General features: G+C 50.0%; 1 protein-coding gene across 6 annotated transcripts in view; it reads left to right on the top strand.

The window, feature by feature from the left end:
* The first annotated feature begins 12,000 nt into the window (after positions 1 to 12,000).
* PEMT (phosphatidylethanolamine N-methyltransferase) overlaps positions 12,001 to 17,645 on the top strand; it is a 31,569-nt gene continuing 25,924 nt past the window's right edge. For all 6 annotated transcript variants that reach the window (XR_014027744.1, XR_014027745.1, XR_014027746.1 and 3 more), the window contains exons 1-2: positions 12,001 to 12,118; positions 13,211 to 13,318. Coding sequence is in view for 3 of the 6 variants with exons in the window: in XM_081337814.1 (XP_081193940.1) it covers positions 12,065 to 12,118; positions 13,211 to 13,318 (162 nt within the window). In the remaining 3 variants the exon portion in view is untranslated. The remainder of the gene's footprint in view (positions 12,119 to 13,210; positions 13,319 to 17,645) is intronic.

Raw genomic sequence — 17,645 nt, forward strand, 5'->3', positions numbered from 1 at the left:
CACTTCCTTTTAATTATTGAAAAAGAGAAAGCTTCTCTGCTCCTGCTCCCTCTCCGCGTTGTCCTTTCCCAGCTGTGGTTTGCGGGTTTCAGAAGAGAGAGGAGAGCGTGACTCTGTCACAAGCAGGTCCTCAGATCTCCAAAGCTGAGGGAGATGCAGAGCATCTTCTGAGCTGATGGGTCTCTGGGGAGTGAGTCACCTGGCCAATGGGGAAGAAGGCTGCCCTTTAGTAAACCAGGCCTGGCTCTTCCAACACCCCCAGACCGGCTCTTCAAGGAACCCGTATCACCTTCACGAGGAGGCCCCAAAGGGAGAAGACTACAATTCCCAGGAGGCACCAGGTCATTTTGATTTCAGCACGGGGGTGGGTGGGTGGGGGGCAACTGTTGGACTCTAGAGCCCACACTGCCTGCTGGAACTTGTAGTCTTTGCCATTCAGGTCTCTCCACCTTAGTCCTTGGGTGGTGGCTATCTGGATTCTCAAAATAGCCTCCATCTAAGAAACCTCTAAAAAAACTAACTAAAAAAAAGGAGAGAGAGAGTGACTGACAGAGGAGGGTCACCCATTTTGAAAGCTACCACTGAATTTCAGCAGGAGACAGTGATTCATCACTGCTGAAGGATGCCAGTTTTTGTTTTTTTTAAAAAGCACGCTACCCAACCTTTGAGGAAAAAAAGAAAGCAAATGCTTGTCAGATTTGGAGTGGAAACCATTGCCCGGTTCCTAGTCTGGAAGAAACGTTTAGCTGCTTTCACTCAAAACTAGGAAAAGGGTATTACTTGCCCTTCACTTGGGGAATAAAATATCTTAGGCGAGTCCAGAAGTTTTCAGACTAATCTTTCTAAAAGCTTCTGTTTCAGGGACTTTGAAATGTCTTGAAAACAGATCCTTGCCAACAGCACACAACAATCCTACTACCTCAAGCAGCTGGACAATCGCAACCAATTTCCTGCCCCTCTGCCAGAGGAAAATCTGATTTTTGCAAGGCTGTTTAAAAGAATTTTAGAGCGGACCAAGAGATTTTCACCAGCGTCATACAAACCTCAATACGGCATTCTCACGTTTTCAATTCTTTTGCAGCATTTGGGGATCAGAGTCCTCCTTCACAGTATTTTAACCATGTCCACCACAATTTTGCCTAATTGTAGAACAGAAAACCATCCACAATAAAAATGCACACATGTTTAAGACGAAGCCAGATTTGCTACCCTCAAACCCATCGTGCGCGAGGCTGTCACTCAAAAGTCTGCTTAATCGGGCTGCAAATCCTTCAATGCATTGGACCGGAAGCACAAACCATCCAGGATCCTATCCTAAAACACAACACAACCGCCACCACAAAAGAAACAAAGAGACAAAAGTAATCCAACTTCGCTAGATGAATTTCTGTGATAATTCCACCAAGGAACTATGGCTGCTGATCTGAAGACCACAAACCCATTACAGGTAATCCTTGATTTACAACAGTTCATTTAGGGGCCATTCAAAGTTACAAATGACTGAAAAATGTGACTTATGATCATTTTTCACACTTACAACCGTTCCAGCATCCCCCGTGGTCACGTGATCGAAATTTAGATGCCTGGCAACTGACTCACATTTACAACGGTTGCAGTGTCTGGGAGGGGTGTGTGTCACGTGCTCCCCTTTTGCGGCCTTCTGACAAGTGAAGTCAATGGGAGAAGCTAGATCCGCTTAACAACCGTGTTACTGGCTTAACAGCTACAGTGATTCAGTTAACAACTGTGGCAAAATGAGGCAAAATTCACTTCACAAATGTTTCACTTGGTTTTACTGGCTAAAAGCAGATCTTTCTCACAAACAACTTTGTGTCCAGGTGCAAGCTACTCTTTGTCTTGCCTTGCCTGTCTTAAAACTTTACGGATAAAGTTAGGAAGACGCTTCCCTCTCTGCAAGCTGGGACTTGGAGTCAGATTAATACCAGAAATCAACAACAGAGAGAACTGTAAGATGGCAACACTGGGAAAGGAAGTTTCCGAGGCCCCCTTAGGCGAGTGGACGTCCAACCCTGGGTTATTCTGCGGTAATTCAGAATAGTTTGGCTTTGCAGACCAGTAGAGGAGTGTTAAAAAGGTATAAACACACACACATCCAACATGGAAATGTATAGCCTTTTTCAAACCGAGAAACTCATTTCTGCCTGCCTTGCACAGGGAGTTGGACCACCAGACCTCCAAGACCCCCTTGCAGCCCCACAATTCTGTGATTTCATCTCTGTGTGGTTTACAGATGGGGTGAAGACAAAGTGCTGCCTCACAGAGGTAAGCCAGGAGGCAAAGGAGCGGAAGAGCAAGAAATGGGTTAGGAGAAAAATAGGAGTTAAATTGAATCTAAGAGGAACAACCATGAATTAAATGCAGTTATCCCGACTCCTTACCACACGGATATGAATTTCTCCTTTCGAACACATGAAAACACCCTGTTCTTTGGGGACCATTTGAAGACCTGGACTCCAAGTGAAAAACCGGGGACAGGATCTCAAAAGAAGCATCTCAGCATCATAGACACTTCCCCAAAAGCTTTTTCTGTCGTTCTCCTCTAGCAGTTTTTGTCGCCGTTTTTATCCCAAATCAAATCCTGAGGCCATCTAGAGCAGGCTGGTCTGTTCCATAGAAGAGCAACGTTCCACATCGGTATTTTGAGGTTCAAGCCCATCGTCCGTCTGTCTCCATGCCAAGTGGGTTTGGAACACAGACTTGCAGGGAAATAATCAGGGTTTGATGTTACTTATATCCGGGAAGATATACACCGTGTGCTAAACCCACAAAGAAAGATGTTTAAGAGCTCAAGAGCCAGGATTACAAACCATCACTGTTGCCCTAGAAAATGCAAAACTTTCAACGTTTCTCAAAGGGTCTCAACCTACCTAGGATCTGATCTGACTATCTTCATCCAGGCAATGTATTTCTGGCAAGCAGACTTGCCCTCTTTAGCAATGGGCTTAACTGGTCTGCACCGCAGGGCTGTGGTGAGGGGTTTGGAGAGATCTCTGAGTAAAGCCATAACGCAGAGGGAGGCTCTGGACAAATTACATATCCAGCTGTGGGGTCCTTCCCCGCCCCCTCCCTCCCTTCGACCTCAAGCCCTTTAAACAAGATTCGGACCCCCCCTCCCGGACGGAGAGCTTCCCCATTCCTGGCGCAGATCCTTTGGGAAGCGAAGGAACAGCTACCTACAAAGGCGGCTCTGCCGAGGAAGGAAACAGTGCCGCCCTCCCCTCCCCCAGTGGAGGCGAGACCCTCCCTGCGCCTCCCTCCGGCCCCGGCCCCGCCAGGGAGGATGCAAAGCAGAGCCACGGCCCAGGGAGCGAGGCCAGCCCGGGGCCGGGCAGGAACCAGCCGCGGCTTTGGCTGCCCTCCGGCTCCGCGGGCTTGTCTGGAGCAGCGCGGGGGCGGCGCCCCAGCGGAAGAGCCTTTGATCCCACCTCGCTCGGCCGAGCAGCCACAGCCGGCCGGAGTCCTCCCGGAGGAAGCAGCGCCTTCCCGGACCCCGCACGGCCGTCCCGGAGATGCCCGGGCTTCCTTGCTGTTCGGAGACCCCCTCCCTGCCCCAAAGCCTCCGGGACTGCCTGGTGGAGCCGGACGGGAAGACCCCGCCGAGGCACCCAGAGGGGGCGGGGGAGGGGGCGCGCGGGGGGGTGGTGTCTCGGCCAGTGGCCCAAACCCGGCCGGGGAGTCGGGGGAACAAGTGGAGGCTGCCGGGGGTGGCAGCCAGGAGGGGCCGCCTGTCCACCCGACCCCGGGCCGGGCTCGGTGCGTCTCCCGCTTTCCCTAATTCAATCGCGCTTTCGCTGGCCGAGGATGATGGGGCTCGAGTCCTTCTCCAAGCCCGCCCCTCCGCAGCCCGCCCCGTTTCGGACCGCCGCCCGCGGGCGCTTCGCCTCCTTTGTTCTCCGGCAACCCGCGCCCCCACCGACCCGCCGCTCGGCCCCGCACCGAGCCTCCCCCTTCCCCGGCCGGTCCGCGCCTGCCTTACCTGGCTTCGCCTTCGCCGTCCGCGCCTGGCCGACGCGCCGCTCAGCGAGCACCGGGAGCCCGGAGCCTCCCGCCCGCCGCCCCGCCGTGCCCATCCAGCGGGCGCGCGCTCGGCTGGCTCGGGGCGGCCTCGGGGCGCTGTCCGGCGCGGCGGGATGCGGGCCGAGGGCGGAGGAGCGCGGGAGACGCGGCGGCGGCTGAGCGGCGGGTTAGCAGCAGCAGCAGCGGCGGTGGCGCCCCCGCCCCGCGCCCTCCGCCCCCGCGGCTCGGCCTCCGGCTCGGCCCTGCCTGCCCATCGCCTGCCCGGCGGCCGGAGCCCCCCGCGCCAGCAAAGCCCCCCGGAGCTAGGGCGGGAGGAGCGGGCGGCGCGCGCGGGCGGGGAGGGGGCCGGCGGGAAAGTTCAGGGGCATCGCGGGAGGCGGCGGCGGCGGCGGAGGAGGAGGAGGAGGAGGAGGAGAGGCGCGCTCGGGCTTCCCCCGGGAGAGCTGCGCCGCTGCCAAGCCCAACAGCGCCCCCTGCTGGAGCGCGAGCGCCACGGAGCGGGTGGGGGCGGGGTGGGGGGGTCTACTCCCCGCCCCGACCCCAGGAGGTGGGGACTGGGCGCCCTCCTCCTCCGCCCCGCTCGGCCAGAACCCGCCTCGGAGCTGCTCACCCCACCCTCCCCGAGGCGCCCACCCCCGGGCAAGCTAGCAGAAAAGAGGCTGGGTCGGGAGCTGCCCCCGCGGCGTGGAAGGGGGGGCAGAGACGGAATCCCGCTGTCCCCCCCGGAGCCCCGAGAGAGTCGCGGCGCCGAGCGCTTCCTCCCTGCTTAAGCTGCCTTCAGAGCAGAGGGCCGGAACACACCTGCTGCCCCCCCCTGGTGTGTCTTGCACCCACAAGTGGCAGTATCTGGGTCTCCTGGCCATGTGAATCGGGGGAGGAAGTTGAGAAAGGTGGGCACCGGGCTAGGAGCCAAGACAAGCAAGTGTAGTTCAGACTTGCTGGGCACGCAGATCTCCGTGCCAGGCGCCACGAACTAAAGGTACCTTAAGACTTGTTTCTCTGGCGTCCATGAAGTTCTACCTCAAGGTGTCTCCGGGGTTAGTTCTCTGGCTTCTGGCAATCCCTCAAAGTAACATCTGTGCAAGCACCACACGGATAAGGGGATGGTGGGACAATGGAAATTCCTTCAGTGCCCTAGCCCGGGTGATGTTACCTGCTTGGATAATGGAACATCTGTAAGAAAAAAATTAAGTTCAAAGAGCACCAAGGGTCCCACAGTCCTCCTCCTCCTCTCCACAGCCCCTCTCCCTTCTAGCACTCATGACATGACTATTTGGGTCGTGAAACATCTGCAAGAAAACAGCCAGGTTGAGAGAACAAGAAGGACCCCACAGTCCTCCCCCTCCTCTTCCTTTCTCCTCTTCCTCTTCCTCCTCCACTCCACAAAACCCCCTCCCTTGTAGCACTGATGATGTCACCTAGTTGGGTCATGAAACGTCTGCAAGGAAACCACCCTTCCACTTTCCAGATCTCTGCTCTTTTTGCATCAGAATGAAATGACAAAAGTACCTTGAACTGCCCAAGTTTTATTTTCATTTCCTTTCTATCACATTCCAAACTCCCTGACTTTTCCGTTTTAGTCTGTTGAAGGCAGTAATTCTCCTGCTGAGATGTATCCTATATCAGTATCGACACTCTGCCTTGCTGGCCTTTGCAAAGGCCAAGCACATATTTATTGGCCGATTTCAGAGGTCATCCTGATTCTCCAAGCCAGATGTTCCTGGGAGGAGGAGAAATTTATGACAGTCTCACTGGCCCACTTTCTGCAAATTTAGCAGCTTTTGTGGGAATTTGATCTGCTGCCAAATTCTGTGGAGACGATAATGCCCCAGCCTCTCTGCAAGAGGCTGGAGGGGAAGGCAGATAAAACTTTTTCGGCAGATTTTACTGTAATAGCAGAAAAAAGAGCTCCGTTGAATGAAGGAGGATTCGGTCATCAGCCCTTTAGTAAACTATTTTACTTTGGCTGCCACAGTTTTGTTTTCCCTAACATTATGTGACGTCACTGTCACTCAGCCAATTGAAAACTGCCTGAAGAGACTTTTCTGAGCTTTGTGATCCCCGTCGCCATCATCCTAGCCATTGTCTATCCACTGCAAAATGAAGGCTACTTCCGCCTGTTTCCAACCAATATGGTCCTTTGCCAGTTGGGCAAAGTATCCTGGGGCTGGAGTATCTCATTAGTACTGATCCCCCTCCCCCAGATATTGGGGCCTCTGCTGTGCCCAACCGCCTTGGAGAACAACTGCCTGTGGACCTCAGTTGCAATTGAGGGGGGGGGGAATCTGCAGCCCTCAGATGCTCTGAAGCGCCCCCATTCCTAGCCCCCTTTGTTCTTCTTTTGGGGACTGAGTGCTGCGCTGCAACTTGGGGGGGGGGCCTTTCCAGGCATCCTTCAGGGCCAAGGCGCAGCGCAGCGCTTTGTGAGAAAAGCAGCTTGGCTTTCTTCCCCCAGTAACTGCTGGGAGCCAGACCCTCCTACATCCCTTTTGCTCAGCACTTAAACAGCTACAAATTCAGCCCTGATAAACCCAGCCGTGTTGCCATAGTAACAGCAAATCAGAACCGCTTTAGGGATGCTGTGGCTTGGCCGAGGAGATAAAACACTTTCCGCCCCATGCTGTCGGTCGGCTAAGCCACGGCTGATAAGTGAAGCAAGGAAAAGGGAGGGCTTGTCTTGTGCCAAGCCGCAGAGGCCGATGTCTCCTCTGGATCTCCTCTCCCATCTCTGCAACTGCCCCCCCCCAAAAGCCAGCCATGGGGCTGAGAAAGAGGCTGTGTGTGGATGGGCCTCAGAACCGGACAGGAAGGGCATCTCTTGGGCTGCATCTGCTTAAGAATGCTCAGGACGCCACTACTACACTGGGACTCAGGAAAATGCTTGGAGGCTGCTTCGTGGCCCCCAGAGCCCTGTGTCGGCCAGCGCCGGCACACTTTCTCCACCCAAGGCCGTGGATCAGATCTGCTGAGCAAGAAATGAGAAGAGGAGGTCGTTACTCCGAACAGGAACAGTCATGAAGTTTCACATTCATGCAACATACAAAGCCGCGGGCTTTATGCCGTCATAGATAGCCCAAGTCCAGCCAGCCGGTGAGATCCTTCTCCAATCTGCCAGGGATGAGGCCCTACATGAGCCCAACCAGCGCCTGCCTTTAGGACAGGGGTGTCCACCCTTGGCAACTTTAAGACTGGTGGACTTCAACTCCCAGAATTCCCCAGCCAGCAGAGCAGCAGCTCTTTGCCAAAGCTAAAGATCTCATTTTTTGGATTCCTCAGCTGACCTTCTGGCCTCCTAGATTCCTTTAAGAATAATAGCTAAGGGGGCCATTAAAAGGGGGCGGTGGCCCTTGCTCCCTCCCTCCATCAATCATTTGGGGAAAAATAGTGGGAGCAATCAAACCCAGAGAGTCACCCACCCCTGCATTAAGTCGATCTGCACCAAGTTGCTGCAGCTTAATTGGGATAAATTAGTGTAATGTATTGAATTATTTTAAAGCACAATTACATTTTATTAGCCCGTCACTTAAGAACCTTAATGGATTAGAGGGGGAGGGGAGGAAGGCAACAGGCTGCCGAGTTAACTGTTAATGGGTCAGTAGAACTTTAGCCCGGCTTTGCCAGTCTGGTGCCCTTGCAGTTTGGGGGTGCTGGGAGTTGTAGTCTCAGCAGTTCGAAGATGACCCACAGCTGAGTTAATAGATGGGCTGGCCCTCACCACAAATGACTCAATGGTGAAGTCAAACCTAGAGCAACAAAGGTGATTAGGGGGCTGGAGGCTAAAACATAGAAAGAACGGTTGCTGGAATTGGGTATGTCTACTTTAATGAAAAGAAGGACGAGGGGGGACATGAAAGCGGTCTTCCAATATCTCAGGGGCTGCCCCAAAGAAGAGGGGGGTCCACCTATTCTCCAAAGCCCCTGAAGGCAGGACAAGAAGCAACGGATGGAAACTCATCAAGGAGAGGAGCAACCTAGAACTAAGGAGAAACTTCCTGACAGAACAATTAATCGGTGGAACGGCGTGGGTGCTCCATCAGTGGAGGTTTTCAAGAAGAGACCGGACGGCCATTTGTGCGGAGTGGGATAATATCTCCTGCTTGAGCAGGGGGTTGGACTAGAAGACCTCCAAGGCCTCTTCCAACTCTGTCATTCTGTTATTCCTGCCCTGGTGTGCTTCAGGCTCTGGACTGGAATATATTCCTGGAGCGCTAGAGGGCAGCCGAGGTTAGGCTTTGGAGCAAAATCCGAGCCGGGGGCTGGGGGGGGGGGAGAGAGCAGAGAAAAAAGGGGGCTGGACGTTCAGAGGCTTTAGCCCCAAAGAACAGGAAATGGGAGGAGGGAAAGGGCCACAGTCAGAGCCAAAACCAGGCGGGTCCTCCTTCCACAGCTGGCCAGAGGTGGCCATGCAGAGGATCGAAGCCCTTTCCTGAACGATTAAGGCAAAGAAGCAGAGATTGGAGTTGATGGACATCTGCAGATTATCTAGGGGTGTGGGTGTGTGATTCACTTAACAACTGTGATAAAAAGGGTTGTAAAATCGGGTCCGGTCATGCAATGACTCACTTTATGACCACATTGCCTAGTGACCAACATTCCGGTTTCAATTGTGGTGGTAAATCGAGAACTATCTATACAATCACACATTCTGGGTTCATGCACCCTATCAACCCTGGATTGCTGAAACTGTGGTTTGTTGAGTAAGCCTGAAAACGGCTGGATTCTTGCTACAAACCTTGCCTGGCCAGTCCTGCTGGCCGAGCTCCCAGCGAACTAGCGCAAAACCAGACTAAACACCCTTTGCACAATCTCTCCTCCTTACTCCTCCCGCCACCTTCGTCAGGTAGCCAGGCTGAAAAATCACTGATGGGCCCTTTGCCCCCCTCCCCAACTGCTGCCCTTTCAAGTAGAAGCCTCCATTTTGCCTGATTCAGCAGCTGTGGCCAAAAGCACCGTTCTGTCCAGGGCAGATTTATGGCGCATAAATTAAACCGGGCGCCCGAAGGCACCGTGCGCTGTCTGGAGACTGTCGGCGCAGCTTCCCGCCTCCATCAATGAGGCTATTTTTAAACGAGCATCTGTCTATATGGAGGAACAGGTGCAGGCTAAAAATAAGCCTCTCGCGCACCCAAGCTTGCGGCCCACCGACTGGAGAAGCTGCGGCGCTGGAGGAGAAGGACTCGCCTGGCACAGGCTGGGCACACCCAGAAGTGAGCCACAGCCAACCCAATTTTCTGGGTCCTCCTGGGTGCTAATCCCAGGGTTGTAACCGAAGAAGATGGTGTCCTGCTTCTTGGTGCCTCTCTTCCAGACTTGCTTTGTTGATATTTGTCTGAAATGGTCTAGGACTTCCTCCTGATCAGGGGGTTGGACTAGAAGACCTCCAAGGTCCCTTCCAACTATTCTATTCTATTCTATTCTATTCTATTCTATTCTATTCTATTCTATTCTATTCTATTCTATTCTATTCTATTCTATTCTATTCTATTCTATTCTACTCTACTCTACTCTACTCTACTCTACTCTACTCTACTACACTCTACACTCTACACTCTATTCTATTCTGGACGTCCCTATGTAGACCTGTTTAGAAGTCCATTTTGAACTTTAGACAAGCTTTTTTTTGGAAACAGGTTTTGTCTGCACAAGACACCTGCAAGAGCCAGTTTGGTCTACTGGTTAAGGCATCAGATTAGAAAGCAGAAGACCCTGAGTTCGAGTCCTGCTTTAGCCATGAACGTGGGTGACCAGCCACTCTCTCTCAGCCCAACCCACCTCACAGCATTGTTGTTGGGAGGAAAATCAGGGAAGGAATGTGTGTTCTATATGTTCACCATCTTGAGTTATTTGTAAAAGCAAGAAAAGTGGGATATGTAGGGTGGCTTGGGGTAGGATGGAATACGGAACGGAACGGAACAGAACAGAATAATAGATCCCACTTTAGCAGCCAGGAGAAACTTTTTTCAAGGAATCTCATGCCTGCCCCCCAGTCTGCTATGCTGCTTCATTGTGCAGCATTTCAATGCTTTTGCAACGTGTCCACTTCCTCCCACTCCACCCCGGGCAACAAAAGCCAGGACCGTCCTTCAATTTATCTTTGCAACCGTCCGGTGAGCTACGCCTGGTCAAGAGAATGCAACTGAGCTAGGAACGTCCAGCGGCTCCCTTTTTAGCAACTGCCCAGTTGCCAAGAGAAGCCCCCCTGGGCTCTTTCTTCCCCAGACTGTCCATTGGCACAGCCCCTCCCGTGCCTGGCAAGGAAAAGGTGCCAGGCACCAGCCTGTTTCCCAATTTGGAAGCCTGTGGGGCAAAGTCCAATCCCGCCTTTGAAGTAGCTGGACGGAATCTCCGGCCTTTCTCTCCCTCCTGAACTGCCACATCCCCAGGACGGAATAATCCTAGGAAGGTCAGTGCCGGCAGTGGGATTTCCTTTGCCCCCCTCCTCGCTTTTCTTCTGCTGCCGTTTCTGCTTTCCTTCACACCTTTTTGGGGGGGCTTGACTTCTCCAGCAGTTTTCGTAGCAACTCTGTTGGTTTTTTTTTTGTTTTTTCGCTCTTCCACATTATAGAAACTAAGGTGATTCACGATTCACGTTGCCGGTTTTTCTTGTCTCTCTCCTCTGTGCAGTCCCCAAACTAATCATACTTCATTTTAACTTTGGGTTTTGAGGAAGGGGGAGAAAAGTAGCTTAGCTGGAGGAATCCAGCTCAGAATTTTGTGGGGAGGCAGAAACATGGATGAATTCAGGAATGGAAGCTGTATGGTTGCCACATTGCCACGGATGTGTCTCACCCACCTGATTCACGCATTTAATGAAGAATCCTAGAACTAAGGAGAAACTTCCTCACAGTGAGGACAACTAACCAGTGGAACCACCTGCCTCCAGAAGCGGTGAATGCTCCAACTCTGGAAGTTTTTAAGAAGAGACTGGACAGCCATTTGTCCGAAATGGTAAAGGGTTTCCTTCCTGAGCAGGGAGTGGACTAGATGACCTCCAAGGTCCCTTCCAACTTATTATTATTATCCCACGTTGCCCTTTGGTTTGAGCTTCCACATGTCACGAGCTGCGTGTTTGCAAACCAGGGTTGGTGCTCAGCCAATTAAAACGGCGGTTTAACAGAATGTCCCGTCCCAGGGATCCTTTCAGGCTTTCTCAAACAGCCTGAAGGGCTTCACCCTCTGACATTCATCAAGTCCTTGACACTGTTTGCCCCTTAACTAGGTTACTAACTCATCTTCTGGGTCAGGATTACCTGCAATCAGAAACTAGGGTTCAGAAGTTCTGGGTTTGCACAACATGCTAAACCCTGAAAATACCAAGCAAACATTTCAGCCAATCAAGGTTGTGTGAATGCAGCCATTCGGCCTTTCGGTAAGCTGGACTTGTCCGGATGGTGCTAGCGGTCCTCTTGCAGGTCAGATGCTGTTTTCGGCTGTAACCGAGTGGATACAGGAAACGGTACCTGCAAGTTACCAGATACACGTGTCAGGCAGGTGACCTTGGGAAACAGCACTAATTGAGCGTGGCTGAAGAGCTAAGCGTGAAAAATAACCAGAGAAAATCTGATTGCAAGGCTTTTCCAGCAACTACTTCAGTTTATACAGTACAGGCAAACCGACCTGGGGCGCAGAGCTTCACTCTTTGGCGCCGGAGCAACGTGTGAAGCCTCTTTAGCGCCTGCAGGAAGCTGGAATGGAAGCAAAAACGACTGCAAACCTTCAAATGGAGAGGGGTGCTTCGAGAAGGGGGTGCTCTCCCCCCGCCCCCGGGTTCGGACAGCCTGCCTCGCGCAACCTTCCAGGGCTTGTAGTTCCTGCTAGACTCCGCACCGAGCGCAACGCTTCAATGGGGCGGGGGGGGGGAAATACGGACTCAATTTCCCAGCCTTCTTTGCGGGACATTTTTTTTTTGGCAGCTGAGTAGTCCGGAAGTCAGAGCAGCTTTTCGCCGAGGGGCATTGCTGGTCTGGGGTCGGGTAGGGACCCCAGAGGAGCCAGGCCTTGCCAAGCCGGATCCTAAGGGGGTTGCATGCCCTTCTCCCTGGACTGCTGCGGAGGACTCAATAATGTGGATTATAGCAAGGTAGAGGCAGGCTCTCCTTCCTCGCAAGAGAGCTCTGAAGATGAAAGACCGGGCGGGGTGGGTGGGGGTCCCTGCCTCGCAAGTCCGGGACCGGGGCAGAGCCCAAGCCGAGCCTTAAAGAAGGCCAGCCTTGCGTTTGCGCTACTCCCAGGATGAGGAAGGGGTCTGTGGGAGTGGAAGCGAGGCCGGGGGGGGGGGTGTTCCTGGGGGGTGGGGTGGGAGGGCTGCAAAGAAAAGAACGGGACGGAGGCAATGACTCCATTTGCACTGCCCGGCCTTTGTTTATCCGATTTTCTGGAAACCAAGTTATTTTTTTCCTTGCAACAATGTAAAAGCTCTTCCTGGGCCTCGGAGCCCCCCCCCCCCACTCCGGTTACTCTCACCACCACCACCCCCGTGGCTGGGCAAGGAAGGTCGGCCCTCCCTCGTTCGCTGACGTTCAAAATTCCCAAAAATTTTGGGACCCAAGGAAAAAAAACCTACTCCCCCCCCTGCAAGAAAACCCCGAGGCCTTCCAGCCTCAAAGAGGTTGAGAAACCCTGGGGCATGACACAAAGGAGAAAAGTAAATAGAGAAGCATTGAGAAATAGGACAAATGTTCAGTGACATTACAGAATCTCTGACCAGGATCAAATGACCATGTGGGGTTGGGTTTTTTTTTTTTGGATTCTGGTTATTTGTTCAATAGTCTGGATCAGTTTGGAACTGGCAGAGTAAAAAGCAAGCAAACAATGCACTTAATTATTAGCATGAACTGGGCAATCCAAAACAAGTCTTGCAGGAAGACGTGCAGTACAGAATCAGCCTCTGGAGTTACTAACCCAGGTTAAAAGTGGGTTTTAAGCCCTGGTTTTTCGCCATTTCATTTTCATTGGCTGTTCCTGGCTTGAAGTTTAAGATGTTTAACAACATTGGGGAAAGAGAGAACTGCACAGAGCAAGGCTACATGCATGTCTGAATGCAGATCGGGATTTAGGATTTCCAAGTACTGTGAATGCAAATGTTGGTTTGGAATCTCCTTTGGACCCCCAGCCCAATTGAGGGGCTTCTTCTCCTGGCTGAGAGCCAACTCACACTCAGTGTCTCTCACAGGTCGACCTCTCGGCTATGAGTCTACTTTCTGACTACGTGGATGTGACTGATCCCAACTTTATCGTGGCTGTCCTCTGCATCGCTTTCAACCCATTGTTCTGGAATCTGGTAAGTACCAAAGTCCTGTAGTTTTCAACCTGCAAAACCCAAGCCAGACTTTAGATTGGCCTCCCAATAGAAATATGGGTCTTGTGGCTTTTTACATGTTTTGGAGTCCACCTGCATCCCCTCAGATGGGTCAAAAAAGGGACAATTCCTGCCCATCTGGAGGGCAGCAGGTTGAGAGGTGCTTCCGAACTGATGCTGCCCAAGTGGTTAAGGCAACTTTCAGGACCATGGAAAGCTCCCTCAGGAGTCAGACATTCTCTGAAGTCAAAAAACTGGCAGTTGTTTGGCCAACATTTCAGATAGTCTGAACCTGCATTGTCCTCACTCCTTTGTATTTAGTACACAGGTAGCCCTTGACTTACTACCATTCATTTAGTGGTCATTCAAAGTTACAACGGCCCTGAAGAAAGTGACTTATGACCGTTTTTCACCCTTATGACCATTGCAGCATCCCTGTGGTCACTTCAACCCTTTGTTCTAGGTTGCTTCTCTCCTTGATTTGTCTCCGTCCATTGTTTCTTGTCCTTCCTTCAGGCACTTTGGGGAACAGGTTGACCCCCCTCCTCTCTGTGGGAGCCCCTCAAATATTGGATGGCTGCTTTCATATCACTCCTAGTCCTTCTTTTCATTAAACCAGACTGTCAGTTAAATCTGGTGGAACCAGGCAAAGAGATGAACTAGATTTTGACCCTGTTTGTACCTAAAAGACAGGAGAGAAAAGGATGCAGCCCCCATTTTGTTAGGTTTATTTCCTCCGTTGTGGGTACATTCTCCAGCCTTAAAAAAAGTGTGTAACTGTAATTCGAACCTGTGTCTTTCTTCCTCCTGGCTTTAATCTGACTTTGGGGCATTGGCCTTTTTTCTTCTCCTTTCTCTTGGATAACTATTGTTCCCTCTTTCTGTCCCTGTGTGCCGAGACACCATTTAGGACAGTCCCCTGTTCAGACAATACCTTCTTCTGCTTGAGGCACTGTCCACCATACTGAGCCTGGTTTGTTGAGTTTTTGTCATCCGTGATAGTGTTCTCTAAGTGTTGCTTTTAATGACCATCAACCGTGGAGAATCGAGGATCGAAACAGAGCAAGGGGAACGGTGGTCATGGAGATTTTTCTTTCGAGGCCAGAAAGCATTGATGATCCATGCTGGGCCGTCTTGCCAGTTGCAAAGTGACAAAGGGGGTGAGTGGACCGACAGAAGTTCACACACCCGGCAAAGCGGGACAAAAATCGGTAGGAATGGCTAAAATTAGGTATCTAATGACTCCCTAGGACTGTGTTGCACAAAGGCGCCGGGAACTGGGTCAGAGAACCTTATGTGTGGCTGCACCAAGAACAATGCGTCATTTGGGGGGCTCAACGGAAACACCCCCTCCCAGCTTTGGAGTCCTATTTGCAAGGAGTTAATTGTACATGTGTGTGTGTGTGCATGTATATGTAGGTACGTACACATGCAGAAATTCATTGTTTGATTTCAACACGGAGGAAATATTTGCAAGTTTTACACGGAGGGATTTCTGCTTCTGCTCTGTGCAATTGTGCAGCCCCCGCTTGTTTGTTTGTTTTAAATCTTCCTCTCTTGCCCCTGACCCAGTTTCCCACTGTGGATATCTGATTGTTTCCAGAGCATTTTGGAGAAAAATGAGGACAGTTGAAAATGAGCCCTCAGCCTTAAAGATGGTAAAACCTCAATAACAAGCAAAAAAGGGACTGCCCCACTCTGTTCTTATTCTATTCCTATTCTTATTCTATTATTCTATTCTATTCTATTCTATTCTATTCTATTCTATTCTATTCTATTCTATTCTATTCTATTCTATTCTATTCTATTCCGTTCCATTCCATTCTACTCCATTCTATTCCATTCCCATTATTCTATTATTCTATTCTATTCTATTCTATTCTATTCTATTCTATTCTATTCTATTCTATTCTATTCTATTCTATTCTATTCTATTCTATTCATTCATTCTGTATCCTATCCTATCCTATCCTATCCTATCCTATCCTATCCTATCCTATCCTATCCTATCCTATTCTATTCTATTCTATTCTATTCTATTCTATTCTATTCTATTCTATTCTATTCTATTCTATTCTATTCTATTCTATTCTATTCTATTCTATTCTATTCTATTCCATTCTATTCCATTCTATTCCATTCTATTCCATTCCCATTATTCTATTATTCTATTCTATTCTATTCTATTCTATTCTGTTCTGTTCTGTTCTGTTCTGTTCTGTTCTATTCTATTCTATTCTATTCTATTCTATTATTCTATTCTATTCTATTCTATTCTATTCTATTCTATTCTATTCTATTCTATTCTATTCTATTCTATTATTCTATTCTATTCTATTCTATTCTATTCTATTCTATTCTATTCTATTCTATTCTATTCTATTCTATTCTATTCTATTCTATTCTATTCTATTCTATTCTATTCTATTCCATTCTATTCCATTCTATTCCATTCCCATTATTCTATTATTCTATTCTATTCTGTTCTGTTCTGTTCTGTTCTATCCTATCCTATCCTATCCTATCCTATCCTATCCTATCCTATCCTATCCTATCCTATCCTATCCTATTCTATTCTATTCTATTCTATTCTATTCTATTCTATTCTATTCTATTCTATTCTATTCTATTCTATTCTATTCCATTCCATCCCATTCCATTCCATTCCATTCCATGAGAACATGTGTGAGAGAGGTTAGCTTTGGGCATTTCTGGTAAATTCCTTGTAGGCAGGCAATTGGTGGACCTCCTTGGAGAAATGTTGCTGGGTTCAGTGGGCTTTTGGTTCAATCCATCAAAAATTGTCTTCTTCCCTTCCCTTCCTGTCCAGTCACCACCGTTGTTGGTCTCTCCTTTCTACAAATCCTCAGCAGGGGGCACTAAAGGAGCAAGGTAATTCCTCTGCATGGCACCTAGAATCCATTCATCCGTCCCAGCCCGTATCCCTTAAAAAAATCCTTTTTGCTTGAGAACCTGTTCCAAGAAGAGAACTCAAAGAGGTAGGACCTTAGTTCCTGGTTTAGAACTCAAAGAGGTAGGACCTTAGTTCCTGGTTTAACCATCCAGAGGACATCCAAAGATGCTTTTTTCCAAAAGGCAGCTGAACGTTCTTGGTTATTGTCTGAAAACGTTTTGCTTCTCATCCAAGAAGCTTCTTCCATTCTGCTTGAATCAGGTAATCAGGGCGCAGAACTGAAGAAGCTTCTTGGACGAGAAGCGAAACATCTTCAAGGAAAAAAAAATACCCAAAAAAATCTAGTTGCCTTTTGGAAAAGCGTCTTGGGGACGCACCATGACCTGGATGATGGAGAATCTCCGCAGGTTTGTGAACCAGCATTGGGGAGTGGGCTTGTGGGGGCAGAGAGGATGGAAGTGACTCTGGTGAGATCAGGGGTCACCTTGGGCCTCCCCTGCCTTGCGGAAGGAAAGCAGGCGAGCGGTTGGCCCAGCTGCAACCCAGGTCTCTTTGGCAGCCGAGGTGCTTACCTTATCAGCTTCTAAATTCATAACACCTTCCTCTGCCAGAGGAAACCAATTAGGTGAAATTGCTTCCTTGTTATAGAGGAAAGGAGAGTTTAAATCCTGCAGTCAATACATCGTCCTGGGTTTCATGAGGCTGAGGAGCTTCTTGCCGCCTTTTGCCCTTCCACCTGGCTCCGAAGATTATGTCTCCTGTTTTAAAGCCTCGCCCGATCAAATCTCTCGATAAGGATTTCATCTCTTTAATAGCGTTGACCTAACTTGGCAGAAATCCCATCTCGCTATCCAGCCTTTGTTTATTTTCTTTTTTTAATCCAAGAAGAGCCTTGGGGATCTAACCTGCTCTGCACAGCAGACATTACGGACGGTCCCTGTTTAGCGACCACAATGGGGACTTGGTCGTTAAGCAAAGCCAAATGGAACTTTGACAGTGCTTATCATCTTCCTTCAACTTTCTTTAGCTTTACAAAGAGCACCAATGCAAGACGACTTTTTCATCCCTGTTGTCCCTTTGAACCGCCACTAAAGGAGGCAGGCGCCAAATGAGAACTATTTTTAATTTCTGTTTATCAGATTTCAAAACTACTAGGAAAATAAAAGCTCATTTAAGCATTGAAGGAAGGCCTTGCAGTCCTTTTCTGCTCAAGAACTGAAAAATCTCATCTGAAGGGGCAGGAGCCCTTCTCTGTGTCCTGAGGCAGACAATCTAACAATGTAGGAAATTCAGCCATTTGTGGTCGATTCTACAAGCCATGATAAAATAAGGCACCGCCTCTGCCCTCCAACTGAGAGTTTTGTTCAGAAGGCTGTGTTCTTTAGAACGCACTAA

The sequence above is a fragment of the Vipera berus genome (assembly GCF_964194415.1).
Source record: "Vipera berus genome assembly, chromosome: 13".
NCBI lineage: Eukaryota > Metazoa > Chordata > Lepidosauria > Squamata > Viperidae > Vipera > Vipera berus.